This window comes from Molothrus aeneus, chromosome 3 (genome assembly GCF_037042795.1).
Source record: "Molothrus aeneus isolate 106 chromosome 3, BPBGC_Maene_1.0, whole genome shotgun sequence".
Lineage (NCBI taxonomy): Eukaryota > Metazoa > Chordata > Aves > Passeriformes > Icteridae > Molothrus > Molothrus aeneus.
This window is the reverse complement of record NC_089648.1, coordinates 53668303-53696209: the sequence shown is the minus strand read 5'-3', so window position 1 is coordinate 53696209 and position 27907 is coordinate 53668303. Positions and strand designations below refer to the sequence as shown.

The window sequence follows — 27907 nt, the reverse complement described above, 5'->3', positions numbered from 1 at the left end:
TCCAGCCTAACCAGATTGTTTATTAAGTAAGCTCTCCTCATGTAGTCAATTGTAAGCAACTGTTCTATGGTTTTGTGTGAGCACCTGCATTCTGAAGAGGCAGGTAAAACATGCTGCCTCACCAGGCACTGGGCACAGCTTTGCTGAGCACAGGCACTGCCAAGAGCTGTGCAGAAGTTTCTTGTCAGTCTCCCCCATCACACAGGGATGGTACCAGACAAATTGCTGGGCCCTGCCTGCCAGTTGGGATGCAAAGGGCAGCTCTCTCATTAAGGTCACAGCAGGACAGAGGGAAATGGTGAAGCCTCCAGCCTCGATAATGAGTGCTTTACTGTCCCCTCTGTAATCCCTCCTGACTGACAGTTGCACAGAAAGGCTTTTGCAACATGTTTCTATTTTCAGTATTTTCAACTAATATATTTAGCCCGGAAAAACAAGCTCCATACTCATGCATTCATGTTACCTCAAAATAAATCCATTCATTCCATTTAAATCCATCCATAAATCCCTTAGTTTTTTATTTATTTTTTTTAAGCACAAAACTGAAAGCTTTGCCTTGTAATAAAAGAACTCGTGGGTAAATTTGGGTTGTAAGCTATCCCAATCAGTAGGGAAACAGAGACTATGTTTAACCTTTAGTTGCTCAGTATAGATACAATCTTAGACTGACAGCCCTTGTGTTATGCTACACTTTTTATCAGTGCTCCCTACAAAGCCACTGATTGCAACCATTCTGGCAGTGCCTATTACGTGGTCCAGACAGTAAATCTGAGGACAACTCTAAGCTTTAGCACTTGACAATCATAAAGTATCTTCAGAAAGAGTCAAATAGCTTGCTGAACCCTTCCAATACTCCAGAAGTTTTATAAGGCAAGAATTCTCTCTACAGAAGCCAGAAAAATTACCTCAAATTTTCCTCAAAAAATATTTTCAGGAAACTAAGCAGACATGGAATAAGTTTTACAGAAGAAAATACTTTGGGGAGAAGGACATGATAAAGGCCTATAAAGCCAGAAGTGGCCAGAAAGAACACAAATTGCTCATCATCTCAGGATGAGCAGGAATCAGAGTGAAGCAAGCATGTAACAGGTCAAAACAAGTCATAAAGGAGTGACTCTTCCTTCACACAGCAGTATGCAATGAATGCTCAACATCCATACACAGATTCAGGGAAAGGTGAAGAGGTTCATGAAACAAAGTGCCACAGAAGCCAAGTCTGACCCTGACAGATTTAAACAGAGATGGTTTAAGGCTTGAGGAATGGGAAATGCAAGAGGAAATACAGTGTTTCATCTTTCCTCTTATATTGCTTAATTTATTCCTTTTTGGCAAACATTCTGGACAGGACACTTAGCTAGGCAGCACAGAACACAGGACTATCACAGCTGTGCCATACACAGCACCACAACATAGATGGCAGCTCCCCTTTTAATTACTTTTAGAACCATAGAACTGTGTGGGTTGGAAGGGACCTTAAAGATCATCTATTTTCACATTATTCTCTCCACAGCCTCCCAGTATGGGCAGGGACATCTTCCACTGGACCAGATGGCTCAAAGTCCCATCCAGCCTGGCACCGAACATTTCCAGGGATGGGGCACCCACAACTTCTCCGGGCGTCTTGTTCCAGGGCCTCACCCTTCTCACAGCAAGGATGAGCTCCTATTCTAAGACTTGAGAAAACTGTCTCTCTTCACTTATAAAAACTACTCTTGGTTTTAACATTTTCTGTAAGAGTGACACAAGATTTTCCCAAAAAGGCAAAACTCTGTATAGAGTAATTGGAGTTGGGGAGGTAGAGGGGAAGAAGACAAAGCTATACACTAATACTGAATTGTGATATCAATTTAAGCAAAAGATAGATCCAAAGCTTTTTCAGACCGGTTTAAAAAAATACAGCCAAAAATTTACCCTAGTAATACTAGGAAATAGATCACAGTGAATCACACAGCTGCTCTCATGGGTTTAGTAATCTAGATTGAGATATTAACAGCAAATGGAAAATTGCTAGAGTGAATTAATTTATAAATTGCAGCTTTGATTGACAATGAGTGAATTTGCATCAGAACTCCAAAAAGAGATTTGACATGGAGAAATGGTAGTGTACAATAAGCAGTGATAAAGGCAACTCTGTAATAGTTGAGAAGTTAATGGTATTTAATTCCAAAATTTCAACTAAAATTCAAAGTAAAGTTGACTTTTCTTTCTTTTTAATAGCTCCTTTTCAGATAATTCATGAAAAAAATTGGGGTGGAGAAAGAGAAACTTATTTCTAACATTTTCCATAGGGGGGTTATTATTATGACATAGCTTTGAGACTTCAAATTAAAGGCAAAATTGAAATGCAATGTTACAGAAAAGTGAGTAGTGATAGCATGCCGTGTATCTAAATTAAAAAGGAAGAGGGAAAACACAACTGGAATACAGCATAACATCATAAAGGTTTGACCAGAAAAGGCAGGAATCAGTATATACATGCAGTCATGCTTTTCACTAGCAAAACTGGACTGGATATCTGTGCAAAGCTGTGGGGCCCCAGGCCACAACCCCGTGGGGCTTTGGTGCCATGACACTCACTGGTATCACCCACTTCCCTAAGAGACTGACTCATCTGTGAATATTCAGCCATTAAATCTCATTTGGCTTCCAGGGGTGAAATTTTCACTCACCTGGGAGAGAGAGGGAAGAGATGAGACACCCCCTTGTTGAGGAGTTACCACTCAGCCCCAGGCAGTCAGACTCCATGGTGCTACCCCAAATACTCATCCTGGGAAAAAATGGGTTTCCAAGAAAGAACAGAAACCACAAACAAGAGTTCATACTCAAAAAAACAGCAGCATGATATCTTGCTGCCAGCACTTCAGCTGTAACTGTAACTCTTTGCTAATCCCACAACCAGAAAAAGGACTCCTGACCAGAGAAAGATGAAGGGTGAAAAAAGAAGAGAACCAAAGCAAACGATTTTTTTCCTGCTGACTTTGGTGTATGCTCTGCATGCATCTGGGATTAAGGTTCATATGGTGCAGTAGCTTCACACAGGGCAACACTCACTCTGGTTTTCCCTTTGTAAGAATCAACTGCATCACTCACTGACCAGCTACATGTTGCAAAATCAATCTTTCCATGCTTTAACAGATTTTGTTTGGCACATTACATGAATGAGGTGGAAGCAGAGCATATCCACATGTTCTGGGCAGACAGACCTGGCACTCTTAGTTTCAACAGAACATGCAATAAAAGCCAACACTCAGCAAATGCATGCAAACACATCATTAAAACAGAGAACACACCTGCTTTAGGCAGACAAGCCCAAATAGCTTCCTAGCTAATAATGCCACAGGATGTCGTCAGGGACACTTCTGACAACATCCTCCCTCACCTCACAGTAAAAACAATATCCTACTTGTGGCAAGGTGCAACTTGTATTCATCTGCTGGGTGCAGCACAAGCAAGGCAATATGAACCAAATACAATGGCAGTATGCTGTAGCTGTAAACGAGGCCCTTTTATTTGTTGCTCCAGTATCACTTAAGAACTACTATAAACTCCAAACTGAAACAAGAAATCATCTTTTTTCCCCAATATACATGGAGAAGTGTGCCTATTTGTCTGTTGGTTGCATTTAAAACAGTGGTACTTACATGGGTTTAGAATGGCCCCGACTAACACAAAGCACTTCAGCCAGCATCACCCAGATCTTGTTATTCTTTCTCATCCTAATTCTTTACCATTACATCTAGCAATCAACTTACACCCCTCCAAAAAAATTATTTTAAACCCACAGAGCATATTGTAGTAGACTACTGCAATGGCAGAAAAAATTGCACATTATAATAAAAAATAAGGGGGTTTTAAACAAAAAAAGATGGTTCTTGAACAAATTCATGCAAACTTTTGATAGCTATCATGCCCAGAGAAACAAACCTTATGTTTGTCACAACCTAATAAAATGGTTTTGCTGGTGAAAACATGACTGACAGTGTCAGCAAATACAGAGCTTTCAGCACAGTAGAAGCATAATCAATCATTCAGCGTGACTTTACATTTGCATACATTATGTGAGGCAAGAAAGACAACCAAATACCTGTACTGAGAGAGATGCAACAGGACTTAAAATACTGCCAGCTTCTTCCTACATCCTAAAGAGTTCTCTTCTTAAATGGTTTGCAACTGATATGGTGACTAAACTAAAGATGTTGCTTAAACAGGGCATCACCAGAAGTGAGTTACTTTATTACACCAGCATACAGCATACATCAATCTCACTCATACACTGAGTGTTGAACTGCTCCACATACATCAGAATATATTAGTATGTCCTATGGACTGCTAGTGACACAACATATCATCCTCATGTACTGTGCCAAAACTCTGACAATGAAACTTTCACCGCAGTTTCAATGTGGGGAATCTGTTCCACCCTGAGTTTGAAAACCACACTCCTCTTGGATACCCCCAAGTTGTTTCCCAACAACTCAAAGAAACACTAAGTCTTTCTCCAGCAGAAAAAAAGCAAGTGGTAAAATCAAAAGCAAAAAGTGGAGAAAACCAGATGATTCTGGTATTCATTTTTCTCAGCCCACTAAGGCTTTTTTTCCACACTAAGTACACTTTAAGACATGCTGGTCAAGGCATTTTAAATTGTACTCAGACAGGAGTTTGCAACGTCTATAGTCCCAGTAGATCGATTCACAAAAAAACTGTTTTGCTTCATTGATGCAAATAAAGCTTTGCCTAGGCGCAGTAGAGTTTTGGCAAGAATGAAAGCACACTGTTATCTGGCCATTGAAAGCTGAAGTTGAGAAAAATCTACAAACAAGGCCTTTGTCCCCCCCTCCACAGAGTGCTTGACTTTATAGGGAATCACTCCCCTTCACCATGTGTTCCCTCCTGTACAGGGCACACAGGATGACTGCTGCAGAAAGAAAGCACCCATGGGCACACCACAGCCCCATTTGTCCTCTTCTGCAGCTAGGTGGCAACAGGAACAGGGGTGGGAGAACAGTTGCCATGTCAGCTTCAGGCTGGTCCAGCACCCTGACTCACTCTCTTAGTGAGGAGGCCTCATGCAGGAGGACAAACACGACCTCAAAAGATTCACTGGATCCCAGACAGCACAAAGAGATGTACAGGTGGTTACTGCCGACTCACTTTTACCAAAACCTGGGGTAAAGCTCCCCCACATCACCAGAGAGACTTGGCCCAGCCATGTAACATCAACATCTTGCAAGCAGAAGGCAAGCCATGAGGATGCCTGTGCCTCAACTATGCAATAGGACTCTAAAAGGTCAGCAGCAGCAGCTTCAGCCAATATAATGAGCTGCAAATTGGAAAAACACACAGGAGAACACAATCCAGTCTGCCATCTCTGCTGTGGAGTTACTGCAAAACACAAGGGCAAAAGATGCAGGGGGTGGGGGACAGAGAGCAGAAAATGGCACAACTACGGCCAGGAGAGCTCCTCCATCTGAAATCTGGCTCGTGCTTTGTGAGACCCCCCACACACTCCTCACCAGACTGGCTGCAGACCCCACTCAGAGACATGTATTTCCTCACACCCATTAACAGCTCCAAAGAGAAGCCCAAAAGAAATCTCACTGTTGCTACTAACAGATACAGCTGTTTTCACTAAATCAATGCAACCGCAGAGGAAATACATTTCCCAGAATTTTCCAGGTCACACAACTATGCTGAATTTGTGGTGTGGTTTCTTTTTAATACCACTATTCTAACACACACATCTTACAGGAGAATTTTTACTCAAGTCTTTAAAACACCACCATTTTGCTTACAGAAATATAATAGCACTGTACATGAAATAGTTCCAATGTTAGATATGGAGTCATTCACAAGATTACAAGAACCAGATGCTTTTTTGTTTAAGGGAAACAATTTAATTTTGTTTTATTGTTCAAGTGGAATACATATTGCAGCTTAATCCATAGCAGGAATAGGAAATTGTTTCAATCTCCAGCGGCAAAAACTCTAGAAGCTGTGGAAATTATGGAATTTGGACTCAGTCTGTAGTTCATGATGTATGGCTGAAGACCACCTCTTTAGTCTTATTCTTCCCATTGTCTAGTCTCACTCCTCTCTCCAACACCCCTGGTCCCCTACTTTCTCACCTCTGAATCACAGAGCAGGTAAAGTTGGAAGGCACCTTGGTGGGGTCTCCTGATCCAACATCCCAGCACTGCACCACCTGCACTTTGCCAGAAAACCCACCAGGTCCATAGCAAAAGGGAGGAAAACTATAGCTGATGAGGGGGTCTCACCATGTGCTCTGGCTGTACCTGAGCATATTCTGGGAGAAATGCTGGGGCACCAGAGAAACACTGCAAAAAGCAGGCTGGACCAACATTCCCTATCCCTGGCACACTAGTGTACCACCTGGCAGCAAATTACACCATGCAAGGCACAGGTTTAGGCATAGCTTGGGGAATTATGGGTGCCATACAGGGGGGAAGCAGTGCAGCACTGCACTTGGCACCATGGATTTAAGGAATATAAGGCTCTTTAATGATTGATAGGACATTGGACAAAAGACAGTGTGAAGAGGGTCCCGCGGAGAGTCAGCCAAGTAACGACAACCACACCAATATGGCTACATGTCCTTCCACTTCATTTGGCAATCTTGTCATATTTATGCCTCCATACACTGTTTCACGTGACTACTGCCCAACACTCATTGGTTAAGTGGCTGCAATCATGCCTACACATTACTTGCTGTCGGGTGTCACACTGTAAGCGCTTTGGCTAGGGTGTGCTAACTTAGCGCTTTCATATCTTGCTTGGCATCCGGCTTTGTCCTTGCACAATGTTCATTCTTCCTTGTTCTATGTGTTTGAGGACAATACACGGTCTTCAAAGTAACTCTGTAATCTGCAGGCCAGGGTTGTCCAGTCCCTGCAGGAGTACAGCATGCCCTTGTTCTGCCGAGAATTCCTCTACAACAGTGAATGCTACAAAAGAGAGGACAGGGAGGAACCCAATGTGGTATAGGACGTAGGGTTGCACTGCTTGCAAAAAAAAAAAAAAACCAACAAAACATTTAACTCCTTACAAAAGGTATGTTTGACTCCAACTCTCACATATCCTTAATCCAGTTTTCCAAGCAGCAGACATTGAAGTTGAACTTACAAATCTTCCTACCATTGTACTTTTCCAGTTTACCTAACTTCATTATTACTATAAAGTAATTCACAATCAAATTCAAACAATTTTCACAAGAGCAGATGTAGGAACACTCGTGGACAACTTAATGAGCCTTTTCCCTTATAGACTCTTGGAATTTCAATTGTAATGTTAATGCATTCACAGTAACATAAAGCTTACACCAGCACCATCACAAGATGAAACTTCAAGGTGTCAAAAATTCAAAGGTGTCTGAAAGAGGAAGTGTTTCTGCTTCACAGAGAGGTAACTCCAGTAGAACAGTCACCTGTATTTCCACCTATATTATCTTTCGCCTACTGACACTTCAAAGCAGTGTTTCTTCAGTTCATTATTTTAATGCATTTAACTATTCTCTTTGTCTACAAGGCATCACCGAATTCTTATGAATAATCAAGTTTTCCTCATACTCAGATTTTTCTGTGCCACTATACAGTTGGCTGGGGTTTTTTGTTTGATCTGTATGATTTTGTGTGAGTTTTTTGTTTGGTTTTTCTTATTATAAGAACAATGCTACACTTAGAGCTTTTTTTTAACAAAATACCATTTTCTCCGTAGGTTAGCTTTTTTTATTAGGGATGGCTTTCATACCAAACTAATTATTCAAGTTTAAAAAAAAGTACAAAACATAATTCCCATGACTGTGTCAGTCAACAAAAAGTCAATAGCTGAAAGAGCATGAACTGGTAGATAACAGAAACCCTTACAAGAGGCACAAACTGGCAGATACCTCCTAAAACCCTCAAGCCATTCACAGAGAAAATGTGCTACCCTAGTGGTTGATCCACCTTGTAAGCACCATACTTCTGCATGCTAAAAACAACTGTTCTCTGTTTCAGTTATGCCAAACTTCACATCAGCCACTCCACTGCTGTATAGTAACCAAGGGGAAGGATTTTCTAAATTGGATTTTAAATAAGACTGAATGGATCGGATGGCATTTGTGAAAGTGGTACATAACCACTTAACAGCCTCTCTTCCAAGAGATTATTAAATGGACAATCTCCCCTTAAAGCTTTGAGTTCTGTATTTGCAAAACAGATGCAAGAAGGGATGAAAATCCCATAAATGGTTTGCATTTGCAATGCCTGACACAATTCAGTCATTTGGGAGCACCCTACATGTGTGTGTGTGCATGAATGTGGAAGATGGCATGCAATCTTTCACAATAAGGCCCTGATGCTGAACCTGTAACATTACTTGAAACACCAAAAATAACCTATTGTCCCCCTGCTGCAATAAACAGGTTAAAAACAGGCTAGAAGCATACAGATGTAAATGCTGTCCTAAAAACAATGGTTGTGATAATTTTTACACCTGTTTTTTCAATACAATGTACTTCCCTCCCTAATTTCTATTACTAGGGTCACCTAGACATTTTCTTATTTTTCTTCTACTTTCTGCTCCACTTGCATTTCAAATAGCATTAAGTTTAAAGGAGCACATCAAGCATCCTCTTCGTGCTCATATTTCTTTGCAAATCAGTATCAAGAACATAAGCAATGAGAAGCAGTAAACACAAGGTTTCATGTGAAACTGAGTGTTCTGCATAGCTCCGTGACTAACATTACACTTAAAGAATGGGGTAGAAAGAAGAATTAGGTTATATTTCATGAGCATTGTAAAATATTCAATGCTTTTCTGGTCCCTGAAATATTGATTTAGAAGAAGCCAGGACATTTATTCCTAACATTTATGTTGTTTTGTAAAAATGTCATCTAGTGGATATAAGGGCTGTTTGAAACTGGAAGGTGCAAAAACATAGAAGCAGATGTTTGCCCAGTAATAAAAAGATAATACATCCTATCTAGAAATATTAGAAGTTTTATTTAAATGTACTTATTTGTTTTGACCAACTCCAAGTTGTCTTAGCAGCCTCTCTCCTGGATGGATACTGTATCTCTTGTATCACAGAGCCTTATTTTCAAGCTACTTTAGGAGATCAAATAACCTCTTCAAGTCCTCAGACTGGACTTCTGCAGTCAATCTGCCACATGGTCACTGCTGAGTAGCAATCTCCAGTCAGTGACTGACTTTTTAAACTTCCAAATCATAAGAAATTGTTCACTGGGCCCAAAGTACTTGCAAACATAAATTCAGAAGTAATACTTTGGTGCAGTACTTTGCAAGGGAAGACAGAACCTGCAACCAGGCCCTGAGAGTGCCCCTATTTGTCAACTTTATGGAAATGGACTTTTAAGATGGTGATTTATGGAAGCTTGTTTGATCACTCTGTTCTTTTCTTACAGGCACTGCAGTGACCTTATTTACACCCGAGTTAATCATTAGGTCCTTACACGAGGTGGGGAATGGTGGGGGAATGGAAGAGAAGGAGGGGCAGAGGCAGAAAGAGGAGGGTTTATTTTCTGAATTAAAGACATTAGTGATATTTAGAAGTTGTTGAACAGCAAAGAAAGTGTCTCACACATTAATCTCTGTTTATGCAGACTTGGCTTCGCATCCCCGTGAAGAGAGAGACCGCTTAGAGTGACACCTTCCCCACATCCCCTCAACTAAAACTACCAGGAAATCCACCAGCTCCAGCAGTGCCCTCTGCACCAGTAACAGAGACCAATAAGCAGAAAATTATGAACAACTTATTTGCAAGCTATCATCACAGAAGCCACCAAGCACTCCCATCTTCTTCTTACCATTAGCTGGAAAAGAATAAGGGCTCTGCATACAAGGGCTAAAACAATTAAATTAAAAAAAAAAAAAAGCTTTCTTTTGTCACATCTATAAGCATCTTCTTTACAATGGGGGGGAAAAAAGTCCAAATTCCTCTGAAAATTATTGTAAAACAGACAGGAGACAAGTAAGTTATGTCAAGTAAGTGACAAGTTACCCAAGTAAGACCAACACAACAGAATATCATCCAGGAAAGATCACATTAACAAGAAAATACAAGGAATAAAGGGAAGTACAGCCAAAAGAGTAATGTTGATCAGAAATAACTACTGAAAGTTTTCATTGTAGATATTCACCCCAAAGCAGCCATTTAACAGACCTTTAGACAGCCATGCTGCTTCAACTGCAGCAAGCACAAAAAATTTCTTTGCATTATCTTCCTCTTAATGTTTATTTCAAATCAACAGAAGTAGCAGTATCTCAAAAGCAAGATTACAAGCATACAACAAACAACATTACAAGCATACAACAAACAGGGCAACATAGAAGTCTTCTAATCCCAAAGTTAATCTCTCCAGATATCCCATCCCACTCATGTGAAATATGAAAGACATTTATTTTAGCCCAATGTTTTCAACCCTAAGAGATATAAAACTGTCATCAACCTCTTGGTCTGCAGACACTAAACTTCAGCTGCTGTTACCCATCTCATGCACACACACTAATCCTGCTGAGAAGATGCTGGAATGGGAGCCACAGAAACCAAAAGCGTGTACTTACTTGCAAGCCAGAGCTAACAGCAGCTCCTAAATCCCTGGTCCTAGACAGTAAACTGCTCAGGCCTGGAGAGCCTATGGATAGAGGGGACAGGCCAGACCCCCACCCACCTCCATGCCAAAACCCCCAGCAAGGGAACCCTTTAGAGATAACTGCACAGCAAAACTTCCTGGCAAAGCAAAAGTCAACTTGTAAAACAGAAAACCCATCCCACCTGGAGGAAAAAAAAAATCAACCTTCAGTCCATTCTATTTGGAGCTGGGCTTCCATCAGCCCATACATACATCTCATCACCAAGCCTCTGCCCATATGATTTATTATTGTAAAGAGCTTCACAATAGCATAGAGAATTACACTTCCAAAGGAATAAAATGAAAGTAAGTAAGAGCACAGAATTCAATCACATGCAATATTAATATTAATCACAACATTTACACGCTAATTGAATTGCAGGTAACACAAAAGCACTGTCCCCTTCAAAGCATGTCTCCTAAGGTGCCTGCTTCCATGCCTTGTCAGCTGTATTAGGTTATGACCCTTCCATGAGGAAAATAAGTCAACATCTTTGCAGCAAGAATAAACTTTATACTCATTATTGGTCTTTGCTAGCCCTAAAAATAAACACTATCCTTCAACAGGTCAAGCACAAAGTTATTTCATTTTCCAAAAGCAGCAACAGTACACTCTACATTATTTGTGCGTCTAGCACATGAACCTTGTGTTCCTGATAACTTTACGGTCTTAATACGAAGCAACAATCCCTCCCGCCCTACAGCCACCACACAATTAAGAGCTTGCCTTTTCAAAGTTACAAGGTTTTTGCGGCTGAAGAATCAGTTCATTAGTCACAAGAGCTCCTTTTCTTGAACTCTGGCAATTAACACTCTGTTGCCTGTTCCCACAGTGGAAACAAAAAGAAACATTGCAAAACTGCCTGCCGCTTATCTCCCAAGAAGAAATGGGGTGATCCCTTTAATCTGGTTTGGCTGCCTTCTCGCAGCACCATGTGGAACTGTTTTGGCTGATTGCAGCAAGGTCCATTACTCACATCTGCCTCTCCTTTGTGTGTGCACCCTTGCAAACACTGTGATTACTGTTCCACCCATGAGCAAGTCAGGGAGCAGCCTGCTGCAAGGCAACAGCTGATGCACTTGCCAGATAGCCAAGCTTTCGGATGACAACCTCCTACTCGGTTAGGAAACACGGATGCCTAGCACCTTACAGTCTGACAGTCACCAGGGAGGAATAAGTACAGGCACATGAGAATCACCAGCCATTAGCACCTGCTGATGAATGACAAGCTGAATGACATTTACAAGCTGAATGACACGACATCAACAGAAAGAAGCTGATGGTGCATACACTTTTCCATCATGGACAGATCCCCAGGAGTCACTACTGGATTCTCCTAGGAGATGCTGTCATTACTTGGATACATAAATTACTTCATTTTAAAGAGCTCTGCAACATTTCCATTAGGAATTCTATCTTCTTAAAAGTTACTCCTTGCATTATTTTACCCAGCCCTCAGGCTGCCTTCCATGAACCAGGCCATACTGTCTTGAGGCACCAAATAAAACAGGCATTTTAAAGCATGTCACAACCGGGTCAAAAAACAAAGGTGTATCAACTGAGCGGCTGAACACCAAATCTTTGAGCTTCTCCATAATTTTATAATCACTTTAAACATCTAAAGCAATTGCTTGAAACAATTAGCTGCCTGACCCACTTTCATTATTTCATATCTTTCAGCCCTAGCTATGATGCTACTCCCTAAAACAGCAGAGACCTCAGAGTTCAAGTGCAATGCCCCAACCATAACAAAGCCAAAGGTACCTTAAGATCATCAGTGGCAAAGCTGAGGACTCTGTCTGAATCATAGGCAAGTCTAAAATATCATTAAACTGATCCAGAGACCTACCACCTTCCCAGACAAAAAGTAGAGCAGAAGAGGGCAGGGAAGAATCCTACAAACACCTCAGCCAGTCCATCTGACATCCTCATTTTTTGTGATGATGAAGAGGCAAGAGTGTGAGCAGATATTCTACCCTCCTAGTGAAGGGGTGTCAAGATATTTCTGACCCTCTGCTGAAGCTCTAGACAAGTGTTGCTGATACTTTTAAGCCACAGGTATTTGCATGGGTATTAAGCACCATCAGGTATTTGTTGGGAAGTCAGGCAATTTGATTGATGGCTATTTGCCTCTCTCTCACAGTTAAATTGGGTTTGGGCTCTTTTTTTTTCTTTTATTTTTAAATCTCTTACTGACTACAATTTTTTTGGTGCAACTTCCAGACGGTGCATAATTCCTAGGTGTAAGAAGCATCTCAAGGGAAGACCCATGCATGTCTAACTAGCAAAGCTGCTAGGGGTATAAGGGGCAGAATGAAAATAGTTTAAATCTTACCTGAAAATTAGTTTTCACAAGTTAACACATTTTTGAGAACACCCAATGACAGGGCAGAATAATAAGGAGCAAAATATAATTCAGTAAAGCCACAAAAGATAATTAAGTTTCCAACTATTATTTCAAGGCTCTCTTAACCCTTGGAAAATTGAGGATGAGATTGGACAGTAAAATTTACATGCATTATGCTAAATAATACATGTGTTAGAAACCACACAGTCCATTCAGTATTCTGCAGCAGCCAAGCTATGTTAATTTGAGCAAACCTGCAAGCGTGCATACAACCTGACCATCCTGGAAATTATCATTTCCATGAAAGGAAGATCAGCAAACGTCTCCAGACATGCCTAGCACATGACTGACTCTACTGAGAGCTAGAATTCCTCTCCAAATACATCACCTTGAGAAGGCAGCAATAATCTTACAATAAAAAATGGCACACATTGCTGCTACTGGTGCCATGGCAACATCCAATGGGATTATCTAATTCTCTTGTCTGAAGTGATGATTTTATACACCAAAGATGCTAACTAGCTTGGAACTTACACACCACGCTGTGGTCTGTTATGAGGAGATAAAACCAAAACCAGCAAGATATAAAAATGTTATTGGCAGGTTTGATTTCCAAGTCCTTGTTTCAACCACATATAGATTTATTTGTCCAATGTTATTGTATGAAATAGAATAAAAAACGTATAACACCAAGGACACCATGATAACGATGTGTTAATTTTAAATTAAGACAAGATTTGCATAAGACAACAAAAGAACACTTCATCAGCTCCCAGAGGCTTTGTTTCTCAAGGCTCTACTTCAGTCATCTTCTCTTGAAGTTTTAAAATCTGAATAAAAGTACAATTGGCCAGAATCCTAGCAGTCAGCATCACTCTGGTACACCTAGTCCCAAAGCCTAGGTGTACCCTAGTCCCAAATATTAAATTACCATGAAACTGTCATAAGAGCAACCATAAAAACAGATCCCCCCACCCCTCAGAGCACCCACTGGCAGAGAGTACCTGCTATGGAAGGACAGCACCCACCTCAGTCCATTTGAATGCTCCAGCCTCGGCACTGCTGCATCAAACCCACACTTACCCCCACAAATAAGCAATGAAACTCATCCTCAGCCAAACTCCAATATTACATGTTCCTCCAAGATTATCTTTAAATTATAATCATAACTGAGGGCAAAATATATTCTTACCTTTCTTTTTTTATGCAGTCATGCCTAATGTATTATGAGAAGACAAAACCAAAACCAGCAAGATACAGAAATGTTATTGGCAGGTTTGATTTCCAAGTCTTTATTTCAATCCCATATAGATTTATTTATCCAATGTTATTGTCTGAAATAGTGTGAAGTAGGTATAGCCAAGAGAAAAGATGAACTATTTTGAAATACAAGGAAACAACTACAATGCTTTTATGTTGACACAGGGATTATATTTCACAAGAGGTTACATTACACCCTCTAATAAAAACAAAGTCCAAATACCACAAGACATACTACAAATTTGGATGAAAAAGATTACAAACATGCAGAACTTATAGCATATCTATCTTTTGTCTCCTCTTTCTTCCAAAGTTTCCATTACAGCTCACCTTAGGAATGTCAACAAATATTAAGTGTAACTTTTGCCATAATACTTTTATAATTCTGTTTGGTGAAATTGACAGAATACAAACAGAATCCAACACCTTGCACAAGATGCAGTGAAGCAGTGACTAGAACAAGACAGGGAGGGAGGACAAAAAAGGTTTCACATCAGAGTAGGTATCTGTATTTCACTAGGTTCCCACTTTTCCTCTGCAGTACTCTCTGGGCACATCACCATCCTCCACACATGTTTTTCAGGCCACATTCCTCAGGCATGCCTGAACTTGTTCTTAGTGCCCTCTACATAGGACAAGTCTTATTGGGGGGGGGGGGGGGGTGAGGAGGGGGAAGAGGAGGGAAAATAAGTGTTCATTCCTTTTTGATCCCTTCTCCCTCCCCACCTGCATGGCCAAGCACACACAGTCAGCAGTGCAGTGCTAAGAGACCTGCTCAGGCACAGCCTTCTGCCTCCTGCAAAACTTTGAGTCCTTCTCTTCTGGCTTGAAAAGCACATGTACCAGAGAAGGTCTCCTTTATTTAATGATAAAATGGGCTTATTGCAGAGCTTTTAATAAAGCATTCACCCAGCCAACTTCATTTCACTAAAACAAGACTATGAGATAAATAAACACAATGATAAAAGGATGGCAACCTAAGCAACATTCATTTTGCACACCCAAGACAGAGACATCAGGATGATTAGCCCAGAAGCATGTACCAACACTTGCTTAGCAGAAGCCTTAGCCCTTGATGAGCACCAATTAAGTTCTTTCCTTTGATCAAGGAGCAAGATAAGATCACATTTATGCCACAAAGCTTTGATTGCAACAACACACCATACATTTGCTTACCTAAACCTAACTACTAGTCTAAAAAACAGTCCAAAAATATATTTTGTCATTACAGTGACAAAGAACATTCCTCATTTAAAACGTTGTATAGAGAAGAGCATATTAGAAACTACTTTAACACAGCCCTGATACAGTAGTATAACAGAATTCAGCCAGGTGCTGAACACAAGACTGTAGACCAGAGTTACAGAGGTCAGTGATCTGAGCTCACCAAATCAAACACAGATGCTTGGTTTTGTCCAGCATGTGAGATGCTTGATGAAAATTAGCTACATTTCACAATACCATAAATATCTATTTTAATAGGTAATGAATGTTTAAAGCCAGCAAAACAGATCAGGCTGATTCAGTACACCTCCTGCAGATCCTACAAGCTGTGAAATGTCATTGCTTGTACTCTGAAAAGATGGAGGCAGGCATATGGAAACCCACAGGCAATTTCCTCATGCAAAGGAAGCATGGCCTAGGGACCTGAATGATAGACTCAGGCTCCAAAGTTATCCCACTCTGGTAATGAGAGCCCAAATGACACAAGGACTCTATACCAGGTCTAACATCAGCCAGAGATCCACAGTCAAACAGCATTTTTATTTGAATCTCCTTTATTTTACAACAGCCCTGTGTACAAACACACTAAAATCTTGAGCTACCCCATCACCACAGGCAGCTGGGGCCTGAAGAACTCCCATAAATGTGTGAGAGGTTGCTATAGTGACCCCAGTTCAATTAACTCCTGCCCACCCTTCCATTCCTCTCCTCAAATGTGCCTTGCCATTGGTCAGTACCTCACTACCCCCTCCTTTTGACAGGACTTATTTCGGGTGTGTGGAGGATAGAGCAAGGAGAAACACTGCAGATACACCATTCCTCTAGGAAGGCAAGGCTTGACTGTGTGATACCATTAGGCAAAGACAAGGTGCAAATTCAGAACAATATCATCATTTCTATGGAAAATATACAACAGAAATCAATGTCTTTCACTTAATTCACAGAGGCACTGTTTAGACTTATTAATATGCCTTCTGTGTGAAGCATCAGTGAAAATCCTGTCCTAAGACGATGGAGCAAACCAAACACTGAGCAGTCTTGCCACCTCTTCTGCAATTCCCTAATCCTGACCAGTCATCATCTGTTAGACATGCCTGGAAGGAGCTCCAGGTCTTAAACCAGGCAATTCAGAAATTTTGATTTAAGGGACAAAAAAGAACAAACAAACACCACCCAAAAACCCCCACACACTTCTGAGTACTTGATAATACTTGATGTGTATTCACACATCACTCATAACTGCAATTCATCCTGTAGCACATGTTGAGTAACAGCTTTTTGTTGGGGTCTTTTACTACAGAAAATAAATCATCATGGCAAATTTCAACATACATTTTTATCCATTGCCCCTGTACTTTGTCTTCCTGTAGCTCTTGCAATGTGCTAATGAGTGTAAAAACAAGGAGAGGCGTGATTCTCGTTTAAGAAGTTTTGCATGCTGAAAACACAGGGTACCAGGCAAGAAGTGCAAGGAAGGAACACATAACAAGAGTTCTGAAAACCTGGAGCCCAAGCAATATTTCATCAAAAATGGGACTTTTCCTTTAGAAGTGTCCAACAACAGATACAAATTACTTCCTGACCCTCAAGTTTTAAAGAAAGAAGGACAAAAGCAGCCTGCACAGTGGCCAATCCCTGCACCTTTAACTAGGCAGTTTCACTACATTCTATGAAGTTACAATCAACTTTCCACTAATGCCTATTGTGATTTTTAGCTTTTCAAATATTGCTTTTCCAGACACGATGCTGAGAGCATTCAACTTTTAGAGTTCCCGATGTTTTATTATAGTAGTTTGAACAGCAATTTAATGGCAAATAAATAGAGCTGACTGTGAATACAAAAACATCGAGGGGAAAAAAAATCACCCACAAGCAGCTCAAGAAAGTGCAACACAGAAAAACCCATGAAAACATGATCTAAACACAAGAACACAGAGGCCAACTTTGATTTCATACATATTCACTCATCTTAGCAACAATGCATGAGTAACTTTAAGACTGCAGTAGTACAAACTCGTTGTGCTAGTTTTTACTTTGTTTCAGCCCACAAATAAATATAAATAGATGTATTTATTATAGTCCACCTTTTCCTAGTAAAACATTATGGGCAAGCTTGGATGTGCAAAGAGTGGTTATGTAATACTATTCTCTGATCTAATTAACAAATACTCATACAGAGTATTTTTTAGGTAACCAAGAAAAGTTTAGAAAAGAGGAAAGAACTTTGTTCTGTATCCCAGGCATGAGCAGCTCTCCCTGCTATTCCTCACTGAAAGCAAAATACCAGGGGTTTCTTAGTGTTAGATTTTCCCAAATAACTTGAACACAACGACATTCACTTGAGAATGCCTAAAAAGAAAAGCTAAAAAATAACTCCAGGCATCACCCATAACTTCTTCTAAAATCCAGCTCTGTTGTGCAGCTCCCAGCACACACAGTCAACAGGACTGACCTTGTTGAAATCTCCCTGGGTAAGCAAGATAGCTCTAAAAAAAGAACACCAGGCCCTCAAGATTAATTGCTAAATATTAATAAATTAGCATATTTCTCCCTCTTCTCCCAGACATACCTATAAATGTAGCTGCCCAACAGCTTTACCAGGAATCTGAGGTACTTTACTCAGGAAATCTGAGTATTTCATGACATATGCAGGAATAAGTAATGTCCATGAACTCCTGAGAAAGGGAATAACTGAACCTGGAGTGCAATAATGAGCCCAAAGCAGATGTGATCCCCAGCCAGCCAAGTCTACAGCTTCAGTGACAAAGGCCAGACTGTAATGGAGCTTCACAACAACAGAGGCTTCTAACCACAAGCATGTCAAATTCGTCTTTACTGTGTAAAATTTTGCTTGAAGTCACAACTCACATAAGCATGTGAAACCCGGGGAAAGGGGGAAGAGACAGATCAGGCTATGGCAAACAAACAGGAGGCACAGCGATGTCCCTAAGACAACAGTGACATTTCTCACACAGGAGCTCTATGACAAATGCTGCTTTCCTCCTCCTCCTCACATCTTTTGAGGAATGACCTTAACTGAAGGGTTTCCAGTAGCCAGGGACTTGTGAGACCAGAAAAAGTTTCACCATACCATCAAATGTCATTATGCCAGTAAAATTAAGTCACTTTTATACAGCGTCCTGCAAATGTGCTGCAACTTCTATGGCCACTCACCTGCCCTGCAAGAAGCTGAGTAACTCTAGGAGTACTCCCTGAGGAACTCTCAAGAAATTCAGGCACACAAGAGAGTGCTGTGATATACAGGTGAGGACTTTGAGCCCCCAAGCATCTTACGCTGCACAAAAGCAAGATCACAGGTCAAGTACAACACTACCCAGATGTTAGTCTGTACCACCACAAAAATCAACTCAAAACAGCCCAGAGAACCAAACCCCAAATACATCTTCTCAGCAGAGGTAGGAAACAGTGCAGACAATATTGTTTAAAGAGCACAAATTGCATGCCAGCCCAAGCACAAGTAAATCAACACAGCATCCTAGGAAAACGCATACCTTTTCCTGGCTGAATATGGCCTCTAAATACTATCTGAATTCATTGTGCTGTAAGAGAAACCTTTAACTACACCATCACTTCTTTCAGACAGAAATTGAGGTGGTGCTTATAGAAAAAAAATCAGATTGTTTTCAAACATTGATGCTATAGCTAAAAAAGTTATCACATCCTTGCTTGAAAAATGCTTCACGTACACAGAAAATTGTTGGCAATAAAAGCACAAGTCTTCCTCTGCAGTTTCAGTTTAACTAGACCAGCTCTTATTAGCTGCATAGCCTGCTATTGCCAGTACAGCACCCTGTGCCAGAAAAAACACCCTTGTTCACAAAAAATAGCAGCATTCTAGTCTGAATTAGCAAGAGAAGACAAGCAACTGTGTTTTGTATCAGCTGTTGTTGGTAACAATGAACAGAGCCCTTTTTATTTAAAACCTGACAACAAATATCTAAAAATATTTATGTTTAGCTTACTATTTCTTGATAGGTTCCATTTTAAATGCTAGATAAATGCTTCTTACAGTATTTTCCAAGGACTGAACATCTTAAAACCTCAGAGCAAAACTCTTCAGGAACAAGAGTTACCCTGTTTAAAAAGTTACTTAAAAGCAACTAAAAAAAAAAAAAAAGTAAGCTGACCAGGATCAAAAAAGCTGTCCAGCAGTGGTCATACAGCCTACTTTAGGATTTTGCTTTTTACAGGTTTGTTTTATGGAAAAGGCTAAGTTTCCATGATTCCTTTTGGTCTGGAAAAGTTATAAAAAAATATTTAATTTATCAAAGTTTGATTGGGGGGGGGGGGAGCAGCAAGAAGGGGCTCAGTTTCACATTAAACATTAATATGGACTGAGTCAGACCACTTATTTCCACCATTCTCTACATTTTGCAAAGAAATTTTTTATCATTGTATGATAAGTAAGAATCACTATCTGCAAAACCAATCTCCCAGCAGTTTTTTACATCATGCTCCTAAAATACATCTCCACAGCACCACAGCACTGACTACTGGCAGCAGATATCACCAGCCAAATAATTTTGCCCAGAGTTCAACCAGATCATGGCATCACTTCTCACAGAAGGCACGTGCAAGACAACAAAGAGCTTAAGCTCCCCTCCAAACACTTGTTCATCAAACTAACCTTGAGAATTAAATGAAATATTCATAAGTTAAAATTAAATTGGTCTTGGTCAAACATGAAACCCAGTGGTTGTGAACTACACAGTAAATAACTACTTCAGGTTGAAAATAAACTATGAGGCATTGTGCTAACAAGGCTGTTAGCTAGCTATTAAAGCCTCTATTTTCAGGTTCAGAGATGAAAGTATAACCATAAAGAAAAATTTTCTACGTGTCATTTCTTTATTACAGTCTTGTCATGCAGGGAGTGACATAAAATGACTCTGTGTACTAAACAAGTCCAACGCTTACCTAGAAACTAAAAAACAACAGCACAAACAAAAGTCACCGGGAGTCTTTAATTTATTCCTTTGCATTTCAAAGTACACGTGTTTGCATTAGTCAGAAGATCCACTCCCCAACTACAGCCAGCCCTCAAATTATTCTGCATAACACTAATTGAGGGTCCAGCTGAAGAGTTACCTGCTCAAGGAACCTGCAAGTAAAATAAATAATGCAAGAAAGGAAGCCAAGCATCTTTAAGAATAATAAAGGCTTTTAAAATGATTAGCAGGTTTACTCTTTAATCTGGCAAGGCAACAAACTTTCAGCACCCAAGAGAAAAAACACAATGAGGGAAAAGCTTTATATAAATATCCCACATGCCAAAGCAAAAGGCTTATTTCATTGGAACAATGCACTCCTGTTTAAACCAATTCAAAGCATAAAAAAAAGAGAGATCTTTCTGGAGAAGTTATTTATATGTTAACGCATAACTTCACAGCACGTTTGTGTGGAATCCTCTCCTCACAAAGGCTGCTTGGACAGTCCCTCACTGGCACCGGCCCCTTCAGGCACATGTTCACGCTCAGGAGGGCTGGGAGTATCCATCTCTGGCTGTCTGAAAATACGATTCTGCTTTCCAAACTTGCCGGATGAGTGTGGGGCCGCGCTGCTGCCAAGCGCTGACCGCAGGCCCGCGGCGCGAGCGGCGCGCTGGTCCCGAGAGAGGGACGGCAGGCAGAAATGGCTGCTGCGGGCCAGAGAGGGAGAGCGCCGCCCCCAGCGCGGGCAAACCTTCACTCCTCACAACATTCCCAACTTCTCAGCAAATTAAACTCCAGCTAAGCCTGCGAAAATACTTTATGTAACCAAAGAGGATCACACTAAACCCTAATGCCGCGAGAAAAAAAAAAATAAAAGAGACGCGCGCTCCAGAAGCCATAAATCCCTCACCTAACCCATAGCTCCACTTCCCTTTTGATTCATTCCCTGTAGAGCGTGAACTGCGACACCCCGGTCGGCGTTCGGAAAGCGCTCGCAGGGTCCAAGTGCAGCATGACAACACGGGGTTGAACCTGCCCTCAGAGGAAGCCCCGGTAACACCCAGCGCTACCGAAATGCCCGGGCAGGAGCGGGGCGCCCGCAGCCATCCCGCCCCCCGGAGCCCCCCGGGGCTGGGCGGGCTGCACACCACGGCCCCGCCGAGGCTTTCGCTGCTATGTCAGCACTGCCAACAAACCTCGAAGGAGAGGAGGACGTTTATGCTAGCGGGAGAGGGAGAGACACAAGCACGCACCCGAGAGATGAGGGGTGGGAGGGATGGACGGACAGACTGGCGGACGAAGGGGCCGCTATTCACCTCTCCGAGCGGCAGCCCAGCGCTTCAGTCCCATCACCGCTGAACAGGAGTTCTTGCTTAGTTGAGCTAGTTTAAAAACTTCTTGCTTAAGTTACAAACCTGAAGTTTTTTCGAACTGTCAACGGCTTTCGCTTGAGAAGCTGCAAGTTAACTTTCGCAGGACTTTTCCAACCTGAACTACTCTGATTCCACGATCCTCCTACCTGCCTGAAGGAGCGCGGTAATCCCCCGCTCCATGCAAGCAGGCTGGCCAGGACGAACCAGGGAGAAGGGGACCAAGCCATGGGTAGAGACCCCACTGCAGATATACATATATATATATATATATATATATATATATATATATATATATATATATATATATATATATATATATATATATATATATATATATACACGTGGACCTGCAGTTAGCCAGTCTCGCTGCAAAACCTTCTCTTTCCCAGCGTCAGAAAAAGAAAAAACCAAAACAACACGGAAAATCCCGCAAGGCGAAGCAGGCGCCAGCAGGCGCGGAGGAGCGCCGGCAGGAGGGCGCGGGAAGCCGCCAGCTCCCGAGCACCACGCTGGGCAGTCCCGGGGCTCGGCCGGGGCCGGCGCTGGCAGAGGCCGCGTTCCCCCGCTCCCCACGCCGCCGCCCCACCGGGCAGAGGAGCCGCGGCGGCAGCGGAGCACCCCCAGCGCGCCGCCGGAAAGTTCCCGCGGCGCCCAGACGGCAGGGCCGGCTCCCTCTTACCCTTAGTCCAGTCCACCACTTGCTTCGGGCTCCACTTGGTCACCGGCTCCATGGCGGGTCCGAGCCCGCCGGCACCAGCCCCCGCTCAGACCGCAGCTCCTCCGGCCGCGGACTCGCCCCCTCTCACGCTCCCATCCCGGCGGCGCCGCTCTGGGCCGCCCCCTCCCCGGCCCGGCTCCTCCCGCCGGCCGCGGCCGAGCCCGCCCCGCTGCCGCTCCGCCCCCAGGTGCCGCGTCCCGCCCGGGCCTCGTGCTTGGGAAAGTGCCGAGAAAAAACTTCCAGGGGTTCCCGCTCCTACAGGTCCGGAGAGACCGCGATTCGGGAGTCGCCCGGCATCCTTCCCCCGGGAGCGGCGGGCGGGCCATGGGGTGGAGCGGCGGCCAGGCGCTGCGCCCTGCTTCGGTGGTGGCTCAGAGTGAGTCACAGCCTTGGGGCAAATTTAGCATCAGAGTGCCTTGAACCACGTTTGCCCCCGAATTGGCATTTGGGGTTTTTGATTCTGAATCCCGCGCCTAAAAGCGTCCTTGGGTGTGGAGGCTGTTTCGCCAGAAGCGTTTACTTTTATTTTGCTCACTTCTCTTGGGGGCTGCATTAAACCATCAGCTACACCTTAGACTCGCATTCCTCGTGGGAAATTTGTCGCTTGTGTCCTGGCCACCTCCCGAAGCCCATGGAAGTCCTTACTGAATGTCAGTCTCTTCTCAGAGGTTAAAGAGCTGACCTCCAGAACTGTGTGCCCAGCATACCGGCTTCTGCCGTTCCCTAGCACTGAGCACATAAATCGGCCTTGCAAACACTTTTCCGTGCCGCAAGGAAACATGAAGAAAACAGGAGTTTTCATTGTGTCTATCACAATACTATCTGGTTCAGCAACAAATTGCAGCCTGAAGCCCTTTTGTAGCATGCACAAATGTCCCACTGCTCCTCTTCCTCAATGAGGAAGAAACAGTGTAAACACTGCTGTGACAATAAGAGTGTGAAATTTTAACTTGGCAATATTACAGAGTGGGCAAGCAGCTGGGAATTGCGACTGTCCAGTATCCCACTGTTTTCATCATCTCCCATCTCGACCCATCTGTTATCCTCAGTCATGGAGTTGAAATGTAAGCTCTTTGGGACAGGGGCTGTCAGTCCCATGCAGGGCTGTGCAACACCCAGCTGTGCAGAGCCCAGCTTTCCCACCGCACCACAAACAGCTGCCTTCTGGCACACACTGCTGCAGACACCTCTTGGAATCAGGAGGAGTTTTAGATCTAGTTCTAGTTTGGGGAACCAGTAGTTTAAAAGAAAAGGGGTGTGCATGTATACCTAAAAAGTATAATTTGTTCTCTTTTTTTGTTACATGGTGATTGAAGGTATATTTTTAGTTCTTTACTATAAGGTTAACTCGTTTTAGCTGATTTCTGTATTTGCTTTCTAGTTTCTGAAATAGAACAGCTGTCAGTTAACCTCTCTACCTATCTGAAAGATTAAAATGCAGTTCCTCACAGCTTTAAAATTGGTGCAACAACCAAAAGTTGCCTGATTCCCTATTGAATCATGTTGCCATTCATGCTTAAAAAAGGTAAAACAGCAGCTCTCCCCCCTCGCAAAGGCCTGAGTAAACAGATGGACCCTGCTAATGGTTTCACATGGGTTAATGTAACAGCACGTATTTTAAGTACACAGATGCTTCCCTAGGTTTCAGGCAGGATAGCAAATGTCTCTCGTCCTTGGTGTTTGGAACACTCATCTGCTGTTATCCTTCTCTGTCACAGGTCTTGGGCCAGTGCCTCTGGCTGATTTGGGTCAGATGAGCACCATATTTTGTGAAGAAGGCATGCAGAGAGGGTTGCTAGCAGATTGCCAATCCAACAAATCTATTATTAATACTTAGCATTTTTGGTCATTTTCAAAGTGACAAATCTATTAATTTTTTTTTTTTAAGCAGGACAACATTGCAGTGACTTTCTGTTCTTTTACTACATGATGTTCCCCAACACCAATTGCTTTACAGCCTCCTCTGGACAAAAGAAATGGGGCTGACAGGGGAAGGCAGCATGTCTCCTGTTTCTCAAAAGGATCCTAGCCACATTGCTTACCTGTGCTACTCTTTGCAAACCCACATTACAGCTGCCTTTGAGTTGATCTTTCTCATGATTACATCACCATAATCTGATCTTTATTTGAGATGAGATTGCCTAGTAGTCCACTGGCATGATGCAATTAGAAGTTCTGTCTATAGAATAAGGTGGTGGTTTTTGTTTAAAAAGAATACTCATTGCCAAAAGAAATAATAATTTTTAAAAAACCAAGCAACTCTGTCCATTTTCTAGCAATGCCATATTAAAAAATGACACTTCTCCTTTGAATGCCTTCATATGCTCTGTGAGTTTGTTTATGAGTTTTTAGCCAGTACCAATTATTACCAAAGATGTCCATTCCTTTTCTCTGCTTGCAGCCTTGCATGGCATTCATTGCTCTGCCAAGGACCTGGCTGCCAGCTCTCCAGAAGTGCACGGGTTTCTTTTATTACCATTTTCCAGTGGTAAAAGTAAATTGATTTGAAAAGACAATTCAGACCAATTGTTTGCTGATTCCCTGTTTTGTTTTCTTCCTTTGTATATCCTCTTGCACTCCAGGTTCTCAAAGGGCTCTCAGGCCAGTTTGCCTGACAACAGAAAGCTTAGTATGGACCATGATCTCGGTTTCACAGTCCTAGGCACAGCAGTATGCACCCTCCCACCACCCCAGAGGAAAGACAAAAGAGTCTTTTGTCTAAACCCACAGCCACATCCTGTCAAAATGGCAGAAGAAGCTACACAGTGTTTGCCATCTTCAGCTTTCTCTCATGGCAGCTGATCAGCAAGAGCAGGGCAGATGACTCTCTATAACAGAAAGTCTATGGAAATAAATTATCCTTTCAAGAAAAAAAAAGAGTATTTGGATAATTGAAAAAGTTTAGCATCATTTCATTAGCTATATTGGCGGTACTCTAGCTTAACACTGCATTACGATTTTTTTCTAAGCACAGTCTGGTTGACCCTGCCTCTTAGGCCTTAATTTTTCATTCCAAATCTGTGACCTACCAGGTTACCTGCCTGGACCTGTTTTCTTGACATATAGATGGTCATATGCCTGAGAAAGTAACCAAAGTGGACAACAAGGATGACATTCAAGTTTTTAACTAGCATGAGGGTGAGAGGCAATAGATGATCCAGCACAAATACCTGCTGACACAGAGAGAACACACCAAAATTCCTTGAACAGTTGAGAGTTAAGTTTGAGTTTGAACCAGGTTATCTCTTCACATCACATTGCTGTTTTTGTCCCCTGGCTGCTGCATCACAGTGTGTCTGTTACCAGACTTACTACCACCCACTAGAGCTATGCCTCACGTTCCTTGGTGTTGTGCAGGTTTGCAGGGACAGCAGCTCCCTTCTCTAAGAGAGGTAACTGCTGCTACTCATCTTGAGGGGGATGAATAAACAACTGCTTTGCCAAAAGTCACATACCAAGTTCAAAAATTGTGGGTTTTGTTTAGGGCCACAAAAAGGTAATTTTCTTACTGGATCAATTTTTTTAGGGTCAGCATATTGCAGTTTGTGTTTTTGAGTGGAAGGGATGTTTATGTTCCACAAAGCACTAAGCAAGTTTTACATTACATTACATTTTAATTACATTATTCATGAAAGGCTCGAGGTTTATTTGTTTCATATGCATAGCTGAAAGCTAAGAAAATTGACAAATTTAAAGTGTGCAGAACAAAAAACAGTATATGGGTAAAAAATCCACTATTTGCTTCTATTGACAATCCATAGACGAGCAGTTAGGTGCTCATCCCTAACCTTTTATTAGTCATAATGCCTCAAATGCTGTCACTACAATAAAATAAAAAAATAAAAATTAGGATTTATCTTTTCAAGCATTACCTTAATCACACACAGAGGCCACAGAAGTCAGTAGGACTTTTTGCACAACAAGAAAATTTTACCCTGCATAACTGGAACTGAGAACTTCCCGGTAAGGTCAGTGAGTATTCAAGTTCTTTTGGAAATTGCAACAGGTAACTTAACTGAGTCAGAGTGAGTCAAGTTCAGAACTGGGTTTGGTTCAATCATCATGTAATTAAAAAAAACTCATGCTAGTGGGAAACTGTTGTTGCATAAGAATCAACATCCTATTTCTCACTTTGATACCAGTACTGTTTAATGATGTATCTCTTCTCTACATGAGAGTGTGGGAGATCTTGATGTAGCCTGATGAGAGAAATAGGTCTGCCCAGTGGTGTTTCGAATACAAGGTTATTCCTGTTCATCAGTAGCCAAAATTAGGTTAGGAAGACCCACATATATGACTGTATTTATAATGGATCTATCAGATTTATTATTTTTCCCCCATAATAAAGTTCCTGTGCTTCTTATTTCCTAAGGATAGGAGTTCTGTATTTGGATTGTCCTTGTTATTCAGCTTTAAACTACCTACACAAAGTTCCTAGTTGGGTGAAAGTTGCCACTGTCTGCTGGTATAGGTGTATATATATGTGTATATGTCTGCATATAAATAGATGTGTGTGTATCTGTACACTGATGACTCTGCACAAAACTGATGTAGGCTGTAAGTAGAAAGGTCTTCTCCTGAAGTTTTCCTCAGAACGAAATCCTAAACACTTTAACAAGTATATGTTTTTCCTTTGAGAATGCAGATACAGTGCCTGTTTTGCCATATACTGGCCTTTTTAATTCCCTAGGTGGTTTTATTAATCAGATCTCAAATCCCTGCATAGAAATCATTCCTCCACTGCATCTTGTGCTAAGGTAGCATGTTTAAGAAGAGGATCACAAACCTATTGTGCAAATTAGAAATGTATTAAAAATGTATTTCATAATTATTAGAAATTAGGTTGTAAATTTATTTTGGTCTAGCTTAGGTCCATTTACCTGGCTGTGAAACTATCTGACTCTCAGGTAAACAAAGCACAAAAGCGATTTGTGGAAAACTACAAAATTCACAATATCAACATATAAAGTGAAACTTAAAGTCAAATGAGAGCATTTTTGTATAGAGAAAGAGAGAAATTATTTTATCTGGTCTTCATTTCCCTGCCCAAAGGGCACACAAGAGGAAAGATTTGTCTTGAACATACTTCATCAATGAGTTTGATCGGCTGCAGAAGATTTACATTCCCAAATGGAAAACAACTTCTGGGAGCTTAGCACTAACAAGGAGACATTTTTGCGGCTAGAGCAGGGAAACCACTTTGCAAAATTACCAGGAGCAGCATCTGCCCCACCAGCTGTGGATGTTTGTCCAGCAGTCATTTATCACAGGCACAGAGTAGCAGAGTGGGACCCAGTCCTGCCTGGTGCCTGGAGGGTGGAGGGAGCAAGATGTGGCGCAGTGCCGGTGAAGCAGATGTGCACAGCTGAGTTCCTGGCTCAGG

At 41.9% G+C, this 27907-nt stretch overlaps 1 protein-coding gene across 2 annotated transcripts in view; it reads right to left on the bottom strand.

Annotated features, from left to right (window-relative positions):
* Nucleotides 1-22598, bottom strand: part of CNKSR3 (CNKSR family member 3) — a 58259-nt gene extending 35661 nt beyond the window's left edge. For both annotated transcript variants that reach the window (XM_066546947.1, XM_066546948.1), the window contains exon 1: nucleotides 22486-22598. In XM_066546947.1, the coding sequence (XP_066403044.1) occupies nucleotides 22486-22537 (52 nt within the window). In that variant the 5' untranslated portion in view covers nucleotides 22538-22598. The remainder of the gene's footprint in view (nucleotides 1-22485) is intronic.
* Between the last annotated feature and the right edge of the window lie 5309 nt (nucleotides 22599-27907).